This window comes from Emys orbicularis, chromosome 4 (assembly GCF_028017835.1).
Source record: "Emys orbicularis isolate rEmyOrb1 chromosome 4, rEmyOrb1.hap1, whole genome shotgun sequence".
Lineage (NCBI taxonomy): Eukaryota > Metazoa > Chordata > Testudines > Emydidae > Emys > Emys orbicularis.
This window is the reverse complement of record NC_088686.1, coordinates 149593614-149615277: the sequence shown is the minus strand read 5'-3', so window position 1 is coordinate 149615277 and position 21664 is coordinate 149593614. Positions and strand designations below refer to the sequence as shown.

The window sequence follows — 21664 nt, the reverse complement described above, 5'->3', positions numbered from 1 at the left end:
GGGAGGAATCTTCCTACGATGTTATATCAGTGATTTGTCCACTAATATGCTGCAAAAAGTGATGTAAAAATAAACTGTCCTATCCTGTTCTGAGATATTGTGGATCATATTAAACCCCATGTCATGTGCATGCTCTTTATTTATTCCATGATTCTTCCACCATTGCTATAAACCCTCTTCCCTCTCCAGAGAAGAGATTTAAAACCTGAAACCTACAACATATAAGGGAAAGTGACCAAACACCTAGAGGACAGTGTCAGCTTTCACTTTGGGTTTGTCTGTTTTATTTAATGCAGGGGAGAACATGTAATGCCTGCTATAAAACCTCCCTCTCTATTTGATTTCACTGTGTCAGCAGCCTGTGGTTTTGTATTCTCCATGAGCACAGCTGGACGGAAGGTGCACTTTAATAGGCCAATAACCAGCCTGCCTTTCAGAGTCATGGCAGTGGGTTTTTAATAGCACATCGGAAAGCCCGTGTTTTGCAGTGGAAGGCACGTTCTGCCATACCAGCAGAAAGGTGCATCTCCAGGGCGGTTTATTAAAGCTCGGTCCCACGGCAGTTCTGCAGTCAGGCTTGCGGCTAAGCGGCCTGTTAGGGACACAAACCCAAGTGCGAACTCAATATCTGACCGTGCCAATAAGCCAGATCAAACTTCATTTTATCACCAAATCTTTCTGAGCGTTCTGAACTGTTCACAGCAGAGATCGCCATTGCCTAGTAGCTTTGCAGGCCCCCCCGCCCCACCTTTCTGGTCCCTGCCTCTCCTGCTGAGGCAGTTTGTCTGAGTCCAGCACTCAGCAGGGGAACTGTGCGTGTTCACTCGTCACTCGCAGAACTGCAGGGGCCCAGGGTAGAGACGAGACAAGCCAGCTTGGACCATCTTTTTATTTTACCTTACAGCTTTCTCACAACCATCTTTTCTTTTCTTTTTTCTTCTCCCTCCCTGCCCCTCCTGCTCCCTGTGTGTCCCCGTCCCCTCTCCTGCCCTTAGAGCTCTCCATCAGCCTCCTTGCAGTGATAGTTATTGTGTGTGGCCTCGCCTTGGTGGCAGTTTTTCTCTTTCTCTTTTGGAAGCTGTGCTGGGTGCCCTGGAGGAACAAGGCCATTTCTTCTAACATCTCCCAGAGCGAGGCGGCCTGCAACCAGGAGACCATGGCAGACAAGCTAAAGGACACAGGCACGCTTGGCTTCCTGGAGGCAGCTGTGAAGATCAGCCACACCTCGCCGGATATCCCAGCCGAGGTCCAGATGTCCATGAAAGACCATATCATGCGGCATGCACGGCTACAGAGGCAGACGACAGAGCCGGCATCGTCCACCAGGTGAGTGCTGCACTGTGCTCCATGCAGCATGGAGACAGCGTGGGTCTGTGCAGATCGGCGCCATGCGCGTGGCTGAAATGGCTTTTCCATTTAAATTCTGAGAGCCTTCCATTTAGGAAGCTGCGCAGTGCCTGGGCTGATCTGCAGGCCTTCCCAGATGCCCCACACCTTGGAGACTGCTGGCACTTAAAGCATGAGGCATAAATTCAGGCTTGGGTTGGATTCTTACTAGCATGAGCCTGCAAGAAGGGACAGTTTTGCCCCACACATAGGAGAGCTATAGGTCTCCTTGTTAATACGGCACCTCCTGGTGGCTGGAAGTGGACCTGTGTTGTTGGCCATTGGTCAAAGGCTATTTGCCCAGTAGGTGGTCAAGGATGGAGTTAGCAGCTGTTGGGGGGAGGTTGGGTTTCTCAGGGAGAAGTCGGGTAAGTGCCCATTCTGTGATGTCATGCCCTGAAATTACAGAAGGTACAGTAATCCTGAGCACAGGCTGGAGAAGAGTGGAGCCTGGCCAGCAAACCAAGAGAGGATTAGAGATGCTGTAGGTATCCATTGACATGGTCTGTGGGCAGAGGCTGTTAGATTATCTATCCCTCATGTACGTCCCAGCCCATGTTCCCCCAAGACCAGTCCCACTGCACTACTCCTTGGGAATGGCTTCGACTAAATTTACCAGATGGCGCCTTTCCGTAGGGGAGAAACGCTGTCTCTGGAAGTTCAGTAGTAAGCGGCACTGAGCTGCCAGCAAAAGCGAACCATTGTTTCTAGTGTCTGCCTGGCTCTAGAGAGAAGCCCTAAAAACAGCAAGTTAGTACAGCCCGCAGCTTCTTGGCTGCTGTGCCTAAACCAGGGGGGTTCCATGGGTCCCTGAAAGAATCTCCATGCTGTGTAACGGGGGCGTTCTCCGTGTTCAAGTTTAGCCTGGATGATTCATTCCATCTGATCCGTCCTGGAGCTCAGCAATGGGAAGTCAGACTTTCCAAAACGGCTATTTACTAACTCACAAGGAATCAGATATTATACCACTGTACACTAACGACCCTAGATATGTGTACGTGTCTAGCTTACACCCAACAGGGTAGTTATACCCTGGGCTCAATACTGTGTGATTATTGAGAATGTGTGATAACACGTATCTCTAGTCTCCAGCAAGTGGCTTGCCTTGGGTGGGTTCTTAATAAGTATTTGTTGTTCGATATGTAAGAGCTATGTCATTGAGCCTGAGGGGAGATGTACCCAGTGGGACTGAAGGAAACACACCCATCCCCATGCTGGAGTGTTTGCCAAAGATTTGCTTGGTTTTGAACCAGCTGACGTATTAAGTCAAACTTAAGGTGGGCCCTTGATTAAAAGTAAAGGATTCAAACCGTGTTACTGTGACTTGACCTCATTGTGTCAAGCTGACAATATGCTTGTGGCCACTTTAATTTTGTGACAGCACAGACAGGGCGAGGGAAGGATTGGTGACACGGTATATTGTCAGATAGAATTAGACCCCTTTGCTCTCTTGCTTCTCTGGCTCACAGCAGGACTCATTGGATAAACGGAATTGACGTATCACTCGCTGGCCAGGCGTAGGAGTAGCTGCATGCCAGTGCCCCGCTCAATGCCTCATTGCTGCCCCAGCAGCAGCCCACAGGCCTGTGCATGAGAGTCATTAACATTAGAGGTGAGATGCACGGGCCTTGGATGGCTAGTCTGGGGGAGAATCCAGAAATTCTCCCTGAGTCCGGAGTCTGTGTAACTAGGGCAGGAAGCTGAGTCCTTGTTTTCCGGCTGCAGTGCTGGCCACAGCCCCAGTGAGGTGGGCAGCCCCACTGTGCAGGCAGCTGTTGCTCAGAATGCTGCTTGCACCAGCGCCCAGCATACAAGACACACACCTCAGTCTCCCGTTTGAAGGGGAACTAAAACTCATCTTGTGACCGCTGGAATTATGCCAGGCATTGTCTGTGACTGAATTGCATTGCTTTTCGGGCAGCTCAGTCACGTGGACACATGACACACATGCAGCATGTGCGCACACTCACACACAAACACTGCACACACGCCCAGAACCCCCGCTCTGTGCACACACAAACACACGCACGTTCTGCTTCTCCAGAACCGTTCATGCACAAGAGAGGGTAAAAGCTCGGTCAGGCTGAGCGTGTGTGGGGACAGCTTGCCGGGGCCTGCCCACGGTATGCCAGCTCTACTCATTTTTCATAGTCACTTGCATCATTAAATTCACCCCCCAAGATGTAACAGAGAAAAAAATTAAACAGGAAGTTGTGTCAGACTCCACTGGCAAACGTCTCATGCACCCTGAGTTACAGAGGGGTGTTTGGGATAATGGTGCGGATGTGTTACCGTCACTCATCTCCCTCTTGCACCTTCCTCAGATGTATGGAGGTACGCAACTGCATGGAAAAAATCATGTACAAACCTCCAAGAAAGAAATGCAGCACGTTGGCCTTTGTGGTAACACTCTCAAAACTTACCTGGGCTCCAAGGTTTGCGTAGTGGAGAAGGCCCCCTGGGTAGCAGCCCTGTTTCTTTTGTGCACCTTAATCATCATCCTGTCACATCATTTCTGGCCCCTGAGTGCCACATCAAAACCAGAGACCAAACTGCTAACCCTGCCCTCCTTTGTTTGATTCGCTGCCCTGCGGCTGCCTCCTATACTGAGTATTGCATAGCTGGGTATCCTCTTGAATCCCTAATAAATTCATGCAAATGGGTGTGAATGGTCAAATCAGGCACATGAGCCGTCTCTGTAGCAGGTCGAGCTGCTGTGGGTGCAGGTGCTGTGGGTGCAGGGTAGAGACAAGTGCTGGAGCAGGGATTGTTCTTGGATTTATTTCCAAATCGCTCCTTCCTGTGCTATCTGAATGCCAGGCACACACATTTTAATTCTGTGCCCTCCTGGGGCCTGGTGGGATCTCCATCCAGCTCCACACAACCATGACACACTCACTGCTGAGTCAAAACTCCCCCTAGCAACCGGAAGGGCCCTCCTGAGTCCAGTCCCCTGCTGTCACAGGCAGCCCTGCCACATAACCCTGTTCATAAATGTATCACTAACCGCCATCGTAAAGCTGGTTAGCTGGTTGGCCCCACTGCTCCTATTGGGAGGCTGTTCCAGAGCCTCCCTCCTTTGATGGTTAGGAACCATCTTCTCATTTCCAGTCTAAATTTATTCATGGCCAGTTCATTGCCATTGGTTCTTGTGCCCACCCTGTCCTTCACTTAAACAGCACTTCTCCCTCCCCGGTGTTTACCTCGATGGGCTTACAGGCAGCAGTCGCATCCCTGTCAGCGTTGTGTTGCTAGGTTAAACCCGCCAAGCTCCTTGTCATCTTAGTAGCCCTTCTCGGTGTCCCTTCCAGTTTGAGTTCATCTTCCTCGGGGCCGGCTATATGAACGAAGGGTAATTCCAAAGCCACGCTACATGACCCCCAGTGTCAGCCTTCTCCCCTGTCTTGGATGCTCCACGGTCCCCAGGCCCTAGAGTCCTCTCCCCTTGTATTCGGGGAATGTCTAATGAGCCGTACCTGCCCCAGTGATTCGGCAGTACCTCGCCTGCTGCCCCAGGGGACCCTGCCATGCTGTCACACGGCCTCTCACACCCCACCGGGCTCAGCGCTGTGTGGTGCAGGCCCAGCTTTGGGAGTGAGGCAGGTTATGGGTGATCAGGCAGGGAGTGGGGGCTCCTTGAGTTCTCAGTTTTTAGCTACAGAGCAAAAGGAAGAACTGAGGGGTGTCACCCAGCTCCCGCAGGGGCAGATTCTGCAGCCCTGCAGAGACAATGAAAGTGAATAACAACAACACTAGAGCCCGGAGAACCTGTACTGGGAAATCAGCAGGGCCTCTCTGAGCCCCTTCCCTTCAGAGTGAAACATGAAAAATGCATCTGAAGTAGCATGAAATGCTTTTAATGCTGAGGTCCCCTGGGACTGGAGTCGCTTCCATGCGAGACGGGGACCCAGCCTGCCAGGTCTGCATGTGCCACTGCCCGGCTGGCATCTGTTGGGGAGGTCTGGGTGCAGCAGGGCCCGGAAGCAGCCATCTTAGCTAGTCCTGCCTCTGCTTGCCTGGCTTTCACAGTCCTGTGAATTCTGAGGGGAAGGAAGTTTAGTGCCAGGGTCTGGCAATGGAAAGGGGCAAGAGAGCTGGAGAGTCTCCCTGGCCTGTGGGCTCTGGCTTGGACACAGTGTATTTGCTCTCATTTGTGTCACGGGGCATGGAAGGAGAACAAATGAGAACTGGAAGGACCCTGGGCTTCTGCTTGTTATCTGGGCTCCTCAGTTCAGGCACGTCTCTGTGTGTGAGGGGGGAGGCGGCACCTCTGCATGGTAGGGCTGGGATGTTTCCATTGCAGATCCAGGAAGAGAGCCTAATGCCCCAAGCCCATAACCAGCTCAGAGGTTCCCCACAGACAGCACAAGCACTTGTTCCCTCCTTCTCCCATCCCCAGCTCTGCTTGGGCTCATCTAGGGAGGGAGCAGTGGGAATGCGCCAGGCAAAGTGTACAACTGTCCTCTCCCCCTGCAGGCACATTTCCTTCAAGAGGCACCTGCCTCGGCAGATGCACGTGTCCAGCATGGACTATGGCACAGACCTGCCCCTTGAGGCCGAGCAGCCAACCAGCATCGGCAGGATTAAACCAGAGCTTTATAAGCAAAAGTCTGTGGACTCCGAGGACCCGGAGAAGGAGGCGGCAAAAACCTGTGGGAAAATAAACTTCACCCTCAAATATGACTATGAGAACGAGACGCTGATTGTGCGGATCCTCAAGGCCTTTGACCTGCCGGCCAAGGATTTCTGCGGCAGCTCAGACCCCTATGTGAAGATCTACCTCCTGCCGGACAGGAAGCGCAAGTTCCAGACGCGAGTCCACAGGAAGACTCTGAACCCCACCTTCGATGAGTCCTTTCACTTCCCTGTGCCCTATGAGGAGCTGACTAGCAGGAAACTCCACCTGAGTGTCTTCGACTTCGACAGGTTCTCCAGGCATGACATGATAGGGGAGGTTATCTTGGAGAACCTGTTTGAGGCCTCGGACATTTCCCGGGAAACCTCCATCTGGAAGGACATTCAGTACGCGACAACTGTGAGTATCTGCTGCAGAAGAGCCACGTTGGCCTTCAGATGGGTTGAGATCTATGCAGATATTGTGCATCAATGTTGTATGCACTGTCTGTGCACATTAAACTGGATAGTGTGTCTAGCCACCCACACCAGGAGAGTGTGTGTCTTTGTCCTCCCCCCCCCCCCCCGGGCTGCTCCACACCAGTAATAAGAGTCTATTAGAGTAGCCAACTAACGGAGTTTCTCCATTAGCACAAGTGAGAGGGTCTCGTACTTTTAGCACTGAAGACCCACGGTTTAAACTCCACCGATGATGACCCAAGCATAGTGGGGAGGCAGGCTGTTGTGTGCACAGGCCTGTCAGCTCTACCAGGGTCCTCATTTATTGCAGACCCCATTCTAGCTCCACCTGCCCCATCTTGCTGTTATCTCCCTGTTCAGTACTGTGTGTTGTGCCCCACATGTGGTGAGTCATGTACTCAGTCCATGGTAGCTTGAAAGCTCTCAATGTCTGCCATGTGCATAGGATAGACATTAATAAATTACTCTGGAGGAACATCCTGGTCCATCAGATCACTTACCTCCATTTTGAGAAGTTACACCGTCTTTATTTACTAGGTAACCTGTTTCCACAGTATTAGAAAAACATCATTTCGGAAACGTGTAGGAATTGCTAGGTTTCCTGGATTTTTTCTTTTTACCTTTTTGAAAAGTAACATTTTCAAGTCCTCTAAACAAAACAAATTAGCAAACAACTCCAACCTCCAAGCTGATCCTGCGTGGAAAATTCAAACAGACGCTCCAGCCATTATTATTATTCAGTATTAATCTGGCTCTCTCAGAACCCCCTCGGAAATCTACGCCCAGAGGGATCAGCTGGAAGCATAATTTTTGTTTGCTTTTCGTTTAGAGGGTTGCATCATCATTTCACCACTTTTAAAGTTCAACCAGAAATTGTGGGATTAATCACTAGGTAAAATTCTATTCCATGAGTTGTGCAGGACAGACTAGAGCATCGTAATGATCCCTTGTGGCTGTAAAATCTGTGAATCTGGGGATAAAATGTACAAATAGCGGCAGCTTCCTCATTCAGACACTGCCCTTAGCCCAGAGTGCACAGGCGGGGTTTTGTCTGATGGGGTAGTAGCCCATCAGCGCTGCCTGGCAGTGTCACTTCTCACTGCCCCCTGGCTGTTGGTGGGGCTGGTCTGGTCACATGAGCTCTGGGAGTGTGTGTGTGTGTGTGTGTGTGTGTGTGTGTGATGCTGACCAATGACTCACGCAGTGCTACCCTCATCCGCTCTTTGGCAGTGGAGCAGTTGCAGTAGTTCCCTCCCTTGTGCTGCACAGGGGAGAGTACCTGCAATAACGGTGATGGTGAGACAGGGGCAGCACAATGAACAATGGCCTGTAAGAGGCTGCAGTGTTAGCCCCACGCCCTGTCAGCAGGTGATGCTCCTGCTGGGAAATAAAGCCTATTGTGCTGGCTCACTGAAAAGGATGCTTATTACCCCCTGGGGATAAGAGGACATGGAGGTGGTTCTCTGCAGAGAAGATCTAGTGTGTGAGCTGAGCAGGCCGGAGGGAGGACCCTTAGGAGCAGCGGAGGCTGGAGACTGGAATTTTGGTGGGTATTTTGAATTCCTTTAGTGAATGAAGTGGGGTGGTTCTGACCCATTGTGACTGGTCAGACTGTGGTTATGGCCAGCGGGGGGCGCCACCTGCCCACACTGGCTGCTCAGTTCAGAAGCGTGCACATTAACCCCCACATAAATCGCTGTATTTCTGCTCTTCCCATATCACCTCCAGGAGTGCCTGTTTGGAGATAGTTAGTCCTGAGGGCTAACAACAAACCAATCTGCTTTGTAGGTCTGGAAGCGACTTGCTCTTTTTCTGTCTCATGTCACAGCCTTATTTCTGAGGCTGCAGAATATGGGATTTCCAAAGCCCTGTGGCCCAAAGCAAAGGCCCTGCCAACCCTGCCTGGTGATGAGCATATCCACCTGTCTGGCAAACGGAGTGAATGCTGTGTGTAATCCCGCCTGGAATTCCCCCAGGGTTATTTGGTCCCTCAGCTCTCTTGCTTTCTGCCTGGGGACTGAGTTCTTGCATAGCAATAGCTATTCCACAGGGGCCAGCAATATTAAAGGACACCTATTGGCACTGCTCCGGGACCTCTAGCAGTATTGCTCTCGCTCTCTGGCCACACCCCCATCTTGCCACTCGATTTCTGCCAACAATATCACTCCGTCATCGCACTGAATTCTGACCTTTCCTTGCATTCCCCTCAAGCTAGGGCTCTCCTTGACCTACAAGTGCCACCCATCTGCTGGCCACAGATACCAAGGGCTGGTGAGACCTCCCCTAGCTGTGCTCTGCCTGGGGAGGTGCAGTGCTGAGGGAAGGGAGAGAGCTGCACGTTGCTAATGCAATTGCCGGACAGCCCAGCATGTGTCCAGAGCTGGAGTTTGACTGTTCTGTGTAGGAAAGGATGGAGTGAGAGGAACTGAGCAGTCTGTCCCCTGAAGTGTTTCTGAGGCCAGGGATAGGTGAGGCGTTACGGTTCCTGTTTGACTCTGGACTCCATCCCATCACACTGCCGGTTCTGACCCCGACACACTGGCACCAGAGACTTGTTTGTCTGGATTCCCAAAGACAGATCCCTTGGGAGCCAGGGCTGCCCGTAGCTGTACCAAACCGGTGTGTGACTGTGGGTCTCAGGTACTGACGTGCACCCCCGGTGTGTGGCTGAGGGTCTCAGGTATTGACGCAACATCTGGTAATCTGGAGTGCATTTATCTTCACACCAGCCCATGTGCAGGGGGGGAGCTGAGGCACAGAACGGCTGAGTGACTTGCCCAAGGTCACATGGGGAGTCTGTGGTAGAGCAGGGACTCCAGATCTCCAAGTCCTACACTAGTGCCTCCTCACTGGGAGACCCTCATGCTCTGGCTGCCTCCGGCAACATTGTCTGCATGGAGATTGGGCGTATTTGCACCCAGGTGGCCCCTGCACTTGCTGTTTGCAGCTGGGACACTCACTAGGCAGAGCTCTGCAGGATCCTCTTTGTTCCCACTTCCTCTTGGATTTCAGTTCAGCCAGTTTCAGAGAAATCCAGGACCTGTGATCAGGTCCTTCCGCACTGCCCTGCTGGTGCTAACCCTGAACGGTCCCGCGGCCTGGGCTTCACCTAAAACTTAGGTCAGCCTCGCAATGTCACTCAGGGCTGTGCAGAATGTCCCGTCCGGATGGCCATAGTTAGGTCGACCTAATCCCTGGTGGGGATGTGGCAAGGTGGGCAGAAGGATTCTTCTGTCAACGTAGCTCCAGCCTCTAGGAGAGGTGGATACCTATGTTGATGGAGGCGTCTACACGACAGCACAACATCTGCACCGCTGCAGCACCATGACTGTGCCGCTTGTGGCAGCTGTAGTGCAGACATACCCTCAGCGTGGACTTGGAACCTGGTGTGTGTGCGCGCGTGTTATGCATGGTGTCCGTGTGCGCGCATTGCAGCACACTGATTCTGTGCACTGTTCAGGGGCGATGTGGTTGCTCATAACTGACAGCTGTCAATGGGCTGCCTGCTACTCGGTTCCGAACAGGGGCGTTTTTAGAACAATGCCTATGGTGGCTGTTTCTCTGACAAGAGTATTTTGTTGAGCAGTTGAGGATCTGATCCAATGAACAACAGGCACCAGTCGAGCCAGACGCTCCCCAGCCCACCCAAAACACCAGCCCTTTTTTGTTTATCTTCATCCATCGTCCTTCTATTTCGGCACTTAGTACTCCCGCCCCCGGCACTCGCAGTACTGTCCCTGAATCCACTTCTTAGTGCTACTCCAGTCACTTGCTCCAGAGTTTGTTCAGTTTGTGAGTCTCCTGGCTAAGGCCTATACAGTTTTGCATAGATTCTGTGGTGAATTTCCTGGTCCCAGGGTGTGCAGTCTAAACCTGCCTTGCTCATCAGTTATTTGACATGACTAGTGTATTGGAGACTTAAGAAACAGAAGTGTTCTTTTGCTGATTTAATGTTTCTAACTTCAAATTACTACTAGGGAATAGTTCCCTGCTTTGAAATCCTAATACCAGCTTTGCACTCCAGACATTGCTATGAAATTGCTTGCTTTTCCCACCGTGAGAACATGCTTCGATTTCTCTGTGGCCACAGCTGGGGTTCTCTAGCTAATCTTTACCTACTGGACAAAAAGAGTTGATTAGGTCATTTCGTAGCCAGAGTCTGCCCTTACTCCCCACAGGCTGAGCTAGCTGGCTTGAGGCTGGATTGAATTTAATTTTCGAATGGCTTTGAAAAGCTCTTCCTTATTAAATGTTCCTTATAAGAGGGAGTTTAAACAAAACCACTGAAATGCGTAGTTAAGAAATTTGCCAGATTAACTGTCTTGTTTGAGATTGAAGTCCTTTGTGTACTGGGCTGCTTTGGAAGGGTGTCTGTTATCTTTAAGGATCATCACATGCAGGCTTTATCTTTCATCCTTGAAATCCTTCCTATTGTACTTGCACTGGATAAGACCAAAGCAGTTCCTACAGCCCTGAAGCAAAGACTCATTATTTCTGTGTGAAACTCCACATTTATCATTATAATGGTGGAGCTGTCGTGCATGTTGCAAACATCTCCATAACATTGTAATTATTGCTAAAAATCCACAGCTCACATTGCTAATTTACTGAGGCTGGCTTATTGCAAGGAATAGTAGCCATAACCGGCATAACAAATATGCATCAGGTCTCAGGCAGCAGTAGCCCCGGGATGCTAGCATTTGGCCTAAATGAAGTTCTTAATATTCTCATTTTGTGATGCAAACAACAAGGCCAGGCTTAGCTTCTGTTAATATGACACCCATGTTTAAGCCATTCCTGACACCGAGAAGAGAGAGGTAATATGTATAGACTGCTTGAGAGAGCTTTTCCCAAAAGCATATTCAGTGGCTGGCGCGCTGGGCTGCTGTTGCTCACAGACCCTTGTGTACCATAGATCACTTGCAGTTCTAGGTGCAAGTTATTTAACAGGGCTCTGCTGTGACTACCAGAGGCAGGTGGCTCCTTACCCTTACCTGGACATAATGGACTAGGGCAATTCTGGGGTAGGACGCTGAGGAGCAGCCCAATTGAGGAGGAAGGCTTAAACCTAACTCTGTTATTCATTTCTTTGGTAATAAAGCCAGCCCTGGTTGGGACAGGCATCCACTAGCACACTGGTCAGCGCTTCAGAGCTGAGGCAGATGATATGGGATTTTTATAGTGCCTTCCAGCATGAAATCTGAAAAATACAACACAGTTAAAGGACATCAAAGCCCAGAAAGAAAAGGTATTTTTCTTTCCTTTTCTCCAGAAGGAGGAAAACAAGTTTCCTCTTTATTGTAAAAGTGCCAGAGGGGAATGAAAGGACGGGATCGTCAGTGGAGAGGGTCTGTGACAATGCCAGGTGTGTAGTTTGTATTTGACTGTGGAGCAGAGATCAAGGTTGGGTGTGTAGGAAGTGGTAAGGGCTTTCTCATGGGAGAGAGAATGGGGTTAGCTAATGGTAGGTACAGGTCTGTCGCATCTTACGTGCATTTAACATGCGCGATTTCAACTTTACGCAGTCGACAAAAACAAAAAAAGAGAAAAACAACAGTTTTAATACTATACCTGTAGTGCGGGCGATTTCGCCCGCCATTGAACTCAATGGGGTTTTGGCTATATGCGGTTTTCGCTTTACGCGCTAACCGCGGAACGGAACCCCCACGTAAGATGAGACAGACCTGTACCGAACAAGCAGAGAATCCCTAACAGAGGGATTATTAAAGGACGGGCTGTGAAGGGGTCATATTGGCTGCGGGGTGAGCAGAGCAGGCTATGTACAAACAGTAGCATCTAGCAAGCCTCACAGAACTCCCCCAGGACAGTATGGGACAATTGCTTGGCTCTGTCCTGCCATCCTCTCCCTATCACATACATGGTCCCATTCATTTCCATGGGAGTGCTGCAGGCACTGGTCTGCTGTAGCCAGTTGTAACTACCCAGGTACACTTCTGTTTTAGCAGAAAGTGGGAAGATAAATGTGGTTCTCCATCCTACATTACCAGCAAAGGCTTGAGCAGCGAAGAATGTGTTAGTTTGTTCATGTCGGTGGAAAAGCAGAATGTGCCCAAAGGAGGATGTACAGCCATTCAGACAGTGCCACTGCTGAGCAGCGACTGAATGAATGAACTGTAGCTTACGAACCTGTGAGCCATTCTGGTCTCGGTGTTTGCAAAGCTTATTGATCCAGACTTTCCGCTAACTCTGCTGAGCTGCTGACGTGAAGTTAGGAAATGGCCCAGTGTCTCAAATGTGCAGGCAACTCACCCATCCAGTAGGGCCCTTCTCACTCGTCTCATTTGTGGTAACAGAGTAAAACCCTCCAGACCATGCTCCCAGTCAGTGCTGGTAGTGCCGGGTCCATGCCCTGTGCAGCTTCTCGCAGGGCAAGGAGAGGAGGAGAAGGTGCTTTTCGGATGCTCTCTCATTCTAAAGGAGATCTCTTCTAGCATCTGTGTCCATGGCTTCCTGCTAGAGCGGCTCCCAAGTGAGCCCTTTGACTAATGCATGGAATGAATCAAGGCCAGCACTGTGCCCTGCCCAAATGAGCAGTCACTGGTGTGCTGCACAGTCCAGTCAGGCGCACAGAACCAGAACCAAGCACAGACGCTTTCCCACTTATTATTTGTCTGCTTGGGCATGATAACAAATGGTCCGAGCCAGAATGGCTGTTTCCCAGTATTTGTGTGTAAACTCTTTGCTAACCCCTGGTGTGCGCTGCGTGGGTGGAGCTGCCGTGGCTGACGCAGATGTACTGTTACCGATCGCAGTGCTGGGGTAGTGTCAGTGCTTGCGAGGCTGTTCCAGGGACGTGGTGCAGAGCACTTTCCGGCAGTACGGCTTTTTCTGAGCTCTTCGGCATCTGCAAGGTACAGGGCCAGGTAATTTCCTGAATCTCACTTTTTGGCTGCTCAGCTTGAGACATCTTCAGGGAACCTGATTTTCACCTGCCCCAGGGTCTCACACTGGCCCCCCCCAAAGCTAAGGAATTATAATTACCAGTCGCAGGTGACAATTGTGCTCAGTGACCACTTTGGCAGATCTTACAAGGAGCCCTGGGGAAGCTTTGTTAGTATTAATTAGTTATAGGGCACCATAAAGCATATGGACTGGGCTGGTTCCCAGCCACACATGGGAAGGACTGGGCTGGGCTTTGAGTAACATTCCTCTCTATCTTCACAGAACTCTTGCCCAGATTTTATTCTGAAGACTCCTTGGATTCGGCAGGCGAGATGGGGCTAAACCAGAGCCAGAGCATGCTCCCCTCTCCCTCCCCCAGAGCACACCCTGACATTTGGCATAGTTTGGGTTCACAGCTGGATCCAGACTCTGCAGCTGGAGTAATACACAGTGTTATCCTTTTACAGGAATCAATTTGGCAATTTCCCTTTCAAGATCTCCATTTGCCCAGAAAGCAGGCCCTGCTAAGTCTTGTAATGCCCGGATGTGTCCGTGGGGTTCTATGGTCTCTGATAGGTGCCTTCAACTGCAGTCTGTAAGAACCTTCACCTGCAGCTACAGAAGGGTGTGAAATTCTACCTTGGAAAACAACAACAGAAAAAACTCGTCCCCGTTGAATTCTTCCAGCCAAATGTCTCACTAATCTGTATAGACAAGAGCAAGTGCTTTGACACCTATGCAGTAAGAGGGCTTGGGAGCTAACTTGAGCCACCGAGCCAGAGGATCAGTACAAGCGGTGATCGCTAAGTTCTGTGTAGGGAGCCGGGCCCCAGTGAGGGGTTTCTGAGGGATGTAAGTGATGTATCGAATGGGTGCTGCTGTCATAGACCTGTTCCTCAGCACAATTAGGGGGTGCTGCTGCAGGTCGGGTATTACTGAGCTGCCCTTTCCATGTTCTCAATTACAGTCCACATTTATCCTGGCAATCCCGACATGCGCGGGGGCTGCTTTGTGCAGGTGGGAGTTCCTGGCACCACGTCTGGTGCAGGAATATACTGATCTGACACTTCTGATGGCAGCGCGATATCCAGTCAGTCAGCTCCACCAGATCCCTTGGGGTAGAATCGATGGCAGTGACACCAGGCTGTGATGTAGAGCCGAGCTTGGCTCTCTCAGGAGGAGTTCACTTTCAGGAGCAGAGCTGGTGCGGTGCATTAAAATTCACAAGCACTAAAGCCTGTCCGTACAACCTGGGAGGAGGAAGGTTTAAAACCTTGCTCACGTTTTCTCCTGTATTTGCTGGGTTGGCTCCTAGCATTTCCCCCCATCTCGGCTGCATGGAGGGTCAGAGCCTGAGTGGGCGCCTCTTTAATGTGTGGCTAGCTCTTTGCTGTCAGCGAGGAGCAGCTGGGCCTGTGCCCACCGGTGCCCAGGAAGAATGGGTCTGCGTAGCTGTCCGACTACTAGCGGTGCCATGTGCCAAGTTAGACGTTCTCCAGTCCATGCTCCTTACCCTCGTTACACCAAGCTCCGCGGGCGCAGATTGAAATAAACCCGTAGAGAGGAGACAGGCCCAGCTAGCCTGAAACAGCCCCTGCCTGGCCAGCCAGGCGCATGAGTCCCTTTGTCTGTCCGAATGTTGCCGCATGCCCTCCCCATATCACGCTGTGTCTGGAGGGACGGAGGGAAGCCGGAGCCCAGATCACAGGGAGCACCTGGGCTTTGCATGGGGGGCGTCTCTGCTTTGACTTGGCAATTGCATGGGGTTAGGGGTCGAGCTCTGTCGAACACCCCCTTGAACCATAAACCAGCGGCTGTGGAGCTGCCTGGGGCTGGGTACACGGAAGCCACAGGGCAAAGCCCGAGGGCAGAGCAGGCACAACTCCCCTACTAGCACCCACTGTGTGGAGGGAAGCTGCTGGGGCGTTCCATTGTCCCTGCAGGGGGGGTGGGGAAGCTGCCATTAAATGACTTCTTAGCACAATATTCTAACGGAAACACCAAGTTATCCTGCTGCATCGCGAGAATTAATGACAAGAGGAAGCTCTGGGCCCAGAGATAGAAAATCCTGTGGCAAAATCCCCAGGGGGCCATGTTCCCCGTCCCCCCCGCACTACGCAGGGGCCAATGGTTCCATTGCAGCGCCCGCTGGGCCTCTCCCAGGGCCTCTTGCCCTCTGTCCCTCACAACCCTGGGGCAGCTCCAGCTCCTTGCAGGTGCCCAGGTGCTTCTCCGTGCAAGGCTGGTCCCTTCTAGCAGGGGCTACCCCAGAGGGTACAGACACCCCATGGCCATGTTGTCTGGCCCCAGCCTGTAGCACCTCAGCTGCAGTGCGTTAGTGACGGGGAGGTGGTGGGACGTGCCCCTGGCGGTATTGGGGCAGCAGGGTTTATGGGTGCCCAGCTGTGTATTACTCTCTGAGCCCACTGGCTTCTGGTCTAGGGACCAGATGGTTAATAAAAATGCCATTGAATGAAGGCAAAGTCTCTTGCCTGTGGCGTGGCTGGTGCTGGGTGGAGGGGCAGGCAGACACCCTTATACTTGCCCAGTCTGACCACTGTTTGCACAAAACTGGAGCTAACATGAATGAAACGTTACCCCTGGGCAGAGGGCCAGCACATGTCTGGGTGCTTAAGGGGGACTTACGTGGCGAGTAGGTCTTGTTCTGACGCTCTGCACAGGGGAGGGTTTCACTTTACAAGATGAAAAGTAAAGCAATGGTATTGATGAGTGCCCTTCTCTTGTGCCTTTCTCTTTGCATATGTTCATCAGCACATGCTCTGTTGTATTCATACAGTGGCCAAAGTCTGTGCAATGAGCTTTGCAGTCATATAAACCCTACACCCTGTAGAGCTTACCCTGCAGCTGGGGGTAGGATGCAGCAAGTGAAGCAAACAGACTGTGCAGGGTGAGAGGGGAAATAAATAACACTGCCTGGTTTAAATGGGGAAAACAGAATAACATTCTTAATAGAACATCCCCCAGGGAGCACAGGATCAGTGACTCTGCCAAGGAACGGGCAGAGCGGTGGAGGTAGTTTGCTGGGCACTCTTGTTACAGGTTAGAAAGTATCTTGGCCTCAGAGACTATAATTAAAATCAGCGTTCCATTCTCTTCAGTGGGAGGTTTGCTGAGTATCAAAGAATCACATAACTCCACTGGGGTTCCTCAACAAAAATACTTAATTTTTATTAAACCGAGGAAAGTTTTCCACAAGTGAAAGCAGACTTAAGTAGTTCTCCCTCTTAATCATACAGTCCTAAGAACTCAGTGGATGTGTGGACTAGGAAAGACTGACACTTTAACCAGATTCCTGTTCCAAACATCCCATCGGAGGGTACGCTGAAGAGCTATATAGTTTGCAGGAGTCAGGGATGTTCAGTGCAGAAGGCGATGTGAAGCACGGTATGCAGACTGCGGATGGGCAGGCATGTATATCTGAACCTGAATACACAGCCCTGATACTGCTCTCACTCCTGTCAAGTTGGAGATGCAATACGGACAAGCTCTACTTTAGTTTAGAATGCCATGTTTTATGTTTCTAGAAATACCTTGACTGCATTCTGTAATATAACAGATACACACTATTGTCCTTTCTTCTCCTCTTTCTGGAAGTGTCCCTCCCCCTCAAACCCACTTGCGGGAATCTGCTCTAAATCACACAGCTGAGCAACTGCTCAAGACATTCATTTTAATCCCACCCTACTTGAATACATCATTTCATAGCCTCTCTGTGGAAAAAAATAAAAAAACTCCGCCCCATAGATTTACTGTTGTGATGAAGAGCCACAGAGCATATGGTGTAGCCACCCTGTGTCTCCTCACCTCATTAAAAAAGAAAAAGGAAACAAAAGAGGAGTAGATTATCAGATGTAACTCTTAGTGAGATTGGGAACATTAAAGTAGAGAATGACTCTTCCCAAGAACTAATGACTAATACAGCTGTAACAATGATTAGCGTAGCTAATGGAATTAAGAGCCAAGCCATTACATTGCCGAGAGAGAGTAAAGCTGCTAGCAGGACCGCCTAAGTCTTCACTGAATGCAGATGATATCGCACAGGATAACGGGAATAGAAACTAACAACATTTCTGCAAGTGTCTAAGCACTTAGGCAGCATTGTTCATTCGTATTCTCTCTGAGCTCAGCGCCCTCACTCAGAAGCAGCTATTATTTTCAAGCTATCTGCCTGCCTCATCTCTCTGGCTGGGAGTAGTTGGACTTCAGTCAAGACCCCGAAGCCACAGAGATTCTAAAAGCTGCAGATGATATGCAGGGAACTCTGATGCTTTAATGAGGCCCCTTGTTAATATTCTGGGAAGCTAGAAATTCAACTCCCAATGGACTTCTCAGTAGGTGCTAAGGATAGGGCAATATAATAGGTGAAAACATAGTTCCTGGGTTGTATCTCATTGACAGTGAGAGTGGGACTACAATGTTTTTGTCATGCCATTAGACTAAGCTGTGTTTGTCATTTTGAAGGGAATGGTCTTTAGGAGAGTTGGTATTTTAACACAAGAGAGATCCTGGAGGGAGCTCTGAATGGATTGGTATATCAAACACTTTTACAAGCAACTTGCATCTTTTGTGACAATATGTCTTTAGATTCTTACAAGTCTAGTCATACATCCCCTCTATCCAGAAAGCATTTAGCTGTCACTGCTTCTTTCATACTCTTCGTGTTTGAAAAGATTTGGAATTTATTTGCTAGTCAAGAGAAGTCTAGTGCCAAGAACCAATACTTTAATACATCACTCATTAGTATTCTGCACCTCTAAGTGCAATAAATATGTAATCTTTTGCCAGAGAAAGAGTGGGAAATCATTTGGCATAAATCACATGCATCAACAAGACCTAGTCCTCTAACACATGGGCATTTTACCTTTCCCCAATGCAGCTACTTCTCTTGCTAGTTCTGTCACTTGGAACTAACAGCTGCAATTTCAAGAGATAATTTTATCGCAATGGAAGGAACCAAATACCCCTTCTGCAAGGATAAATGGATTGTATGCCCTATGCATGAAATAAGCAAACTTGTAACCATGCTCTGTATATGTTTGGGGATTTTTCTGCTTAGTTCAGAGTATAATGTTTTTTCCGCAGGCTGAGCAATACCAATCTGTTGATAAACTCAGTTTGGCTTCACTTTTTTTTTAAATTCCCATGAGCAGGACAGCGATACACACCAGACTATGCTATTAGAAGGTGTCACGGGGGGGCTGGGCCTGGGCCTGCAAAGGGTGTTAAGAGCTGTGTGTAAAGAGCTGCACACAAGAATCCATTTGCTGTGCGCAACAACATGTGGTATTGGTCCTAGAAACCCCAGGAGCTATGCTACGTGTTCCTGAGCCCCAGCTACTGGCACCATATCTGTTAACTAGCTAGTTACATATAGAGCCATCCTAGAGTGACCAGACAGCCCAATATTAGGGGCTTTGTCTTATATAGGATGTGCTATTATTCCCCCACTTCCCATTTTTCACACTTGCTATCTGGTCACCCTAAGCACTCCACTCATTTATAGAGCACTCACAACAAGGGGTTAAAACCCCAGTGCAGCCTGCAGCTAGATCAGGTGACTGGGTCATGTGACAGCAGCCTGGAGGCAGAGCTACTATAAAAGGCAGACTTTACCACAGGAGCAGAGATTTGGGAGGTGGCTCTCTGGCAGTGAGGACTGTGTTTGGTGGAGAGCTAAGCAATGTCAGGAGTGGGGGGAGAGGAGCCTGTGACTGCAACTCAGTGCAGTAAAGTGGATTATTTGTGCTGGGAAAGGAAGAGTTTGCACCTGGCATGGCTGAGCAAACTGATTACATTAGTCTTGTGTTATGCCCTAATTAAGGGGGAGCGGGGGGAATGTGAGTAGGCTGCATGCAGATCAATGGGAAAATGGAGGCCTGGCTGCCAGATGCTGGGATAGAGCAGACTGGCTCTCTGATGGTAGGTTGCTACTACAGCTTTCAGCTCTCCATCTACCCCATTCCTGAGTCTCACTTACACCACTCTGGCAGTGTAACAAGGCGGTGGTAATACACGCTGGGCCTGATTCTCAGTTCACTTAGATTTTCTTAACTTCACTTGACTATGCGTTATGGAGCTGTAACATTCCTGTTTATTATAATGCTTTGGGTTATGCCTCCTGAACGCTTTCTCCTTTGCTAACCTGTCTCTGGCCCCCTTTAGTCTTGACCAATGACTGATAGAAGATAGCATAGGCAATAGGGCTGGAGAGGGGATTATGGGCTAGCATCAGAGGCACCTGAGCATTTGGCTTTACAATTACACCCCCCGCTGATCTGGCAAGGCAGGAGGATGCACAATGTGTGTTTCCTGGGTACCCTGGAATGTTGGTGTAGAATACCGGGGAAGGAAGTAGTAAGATGACACAATAATTAGTTGTGATTCTTCTCTCTGTTTACCAAGTACCAAGGGGCCAGTGAGCCATTAATCCACTCCTGACAGAGCTGAAGCAGATAACAGATGACTGGGTGGCAGAGGAAACCAGGGAGACAGAGAGAGGCTGTAATTTATCAAAACAGTGACCACTTCCTCCAGGAACTAGCTGTTTGGATCCCTTGGAGCTGGGGTGGCAGAGGAGCTCCAGAGTTTGCTTCAGCCCTTAAGTAGCTTTCACTAATTTGATGCAAAAATGTAGCTACTAATTGCACTGTTAACTACTGGTCCTACTACAGCTAGTTACTTTCTTCTCCTCCTGTGCCTACCATTTACTCTAGTGTGTGTCGGGTCAGCGTACACGGTCCTACACGTTCCGGTTCTGTGACTAGTTCAGCAATCTCATGCTGTGTAATTGTGCTCCTGCTACTAGCAGTTTCTATACTTAAAACTTCTACCGCAAATGAGTCTGGTCTGAGAGAACCTGAGTTGCTAACGAATCTGTGCTCACTGAGCTTATAAAAGTGGGGGCTGGGTAAAGGTAATTCACATCGTAAAGATCCAGAGGGAGAGAAGTTCCCTGGCTTGGGGCTTTTGCATGCAGCAGGACAGCACGTAATCCCTTTGCGTACGTACTGACTTCCTGAAGCAAAAGGCAAAGCTGAGGACGCTCCAGGACACAGCCAGTATGCTTTTGTTGATGGGATAACAGTGTGTGGAAATGGGAAATAAGCATGAAGAACTGTCCCCAATGTCATATGGACAGGCTCATATCTATGACTTGCAGCACATGGCTATAAGAACATTTTTTTCGTTATATTAGCAGTTGCACAATTTGGTCCCCTCCTAGCCAGCATGCAGACACAATTGAAAACAATGCAGTGTGCTTCCACAATGATTCTTGTTTTGCATGTGTCTTGTAGTGTTCTATTAAACTGCTGCTCTGTGCCACCCCAGAAGTGTCTGCATTTTGTAGTGGTTGATGTATCCCTTACCTATCTCACAAAGACTCAGTTAATATTTGTGTAGCACTATTTTTGCTGAGGATAAAAAGCAGAGTGTGGAATATTAGATGAAGGGCAGGGCTTTTCCATTCAGACATGCACAAGATCTGTAGGGGGAAGTACCTTTGAGAGTATGCCCGGGGGGCACTGGGGATGGGATAGGGAATAGATGCAGACCTCTAGGATTACATTTGAATCTGGTCTGGGGGGCCTGTAACTGTCTGACAGCTCTTTAGTGGCCTCACTCCAGATTTTACTAAACATCACAAACCCACAAGCACAGCTGGCACTAATGACCTCCTTACTGGTAGCCTCAGAGGAGAGACTAAAAATTGAATGTACTTTGGCAACTTAAGTCTCCTTTCTCTCTCCATTTCAGGGTAACTGCCCCTGAATTTCCCCCCTCCATGGCTCACTGCAGGAGTTCCCAGGCAGTCTCAGATCTCCAACCATCACCTGCCTGGGCACGGACACCTGCCCCTCTTCTTCTGATGGAGGGGTTGTAAGGCTGCACAGCTTCCTGCCTTACACTGTGATAGCCCTTAATCCCAGTCCTGTGCTTTATCCACTAGGTCCCACAGCCTCCCAAGTGTAAAGTGGGAGTGATTCACTCATGGTGACACAACAGGCCAACGGCAGAGTGAGGACTAGAACCCAGAGCTCCTGACTGCCAGTCCTGTGCCTGCCCCATTGGCCCACACTGCCTTCGGTAGGGTACCCAGCCCACAGCCTGAATAGTCACTGTAACAAGTTCAGTATAAAGTCAACACCAAGTGGCTTGTGTCTGGCCTATGCAGAGGTCGGGCTGGGAGCATATAATGGTCCCAGAACTCCATAACAACGCTACTGCCCTGCTGCCCCTCAGAGGCAGGCCCTCCTGCAGG

At 49.9% G+C, this 21664-nt stretch overlaps 1 protein-coding gene across 1 annotated transcript in view; it reads left to right on the top strand.

The window, feature by feature from the left end:
- Positions 1-1074: 1074 nt before the first annotated feature.
- Positions 1075-21664, top strand: part of SYT6 (synaptotagmin 6) — a 44855-nt gene continuing 24265 nt past the window's right edge. Inside the window, exons 1-2 of the mRNA XM_065402841.1 lie at positions 1075-1326; positions 5863-6421. Coding sequence (XP_065258913.1) covers positions 1157-1326; positions 5863-6421 — 729 coding nt within the window. The 5' untranslated portion in view covers positions 1075-1156. The remainder of the gene's footprint in view (positions 1327-5862; positions 6422-21664) is intronic.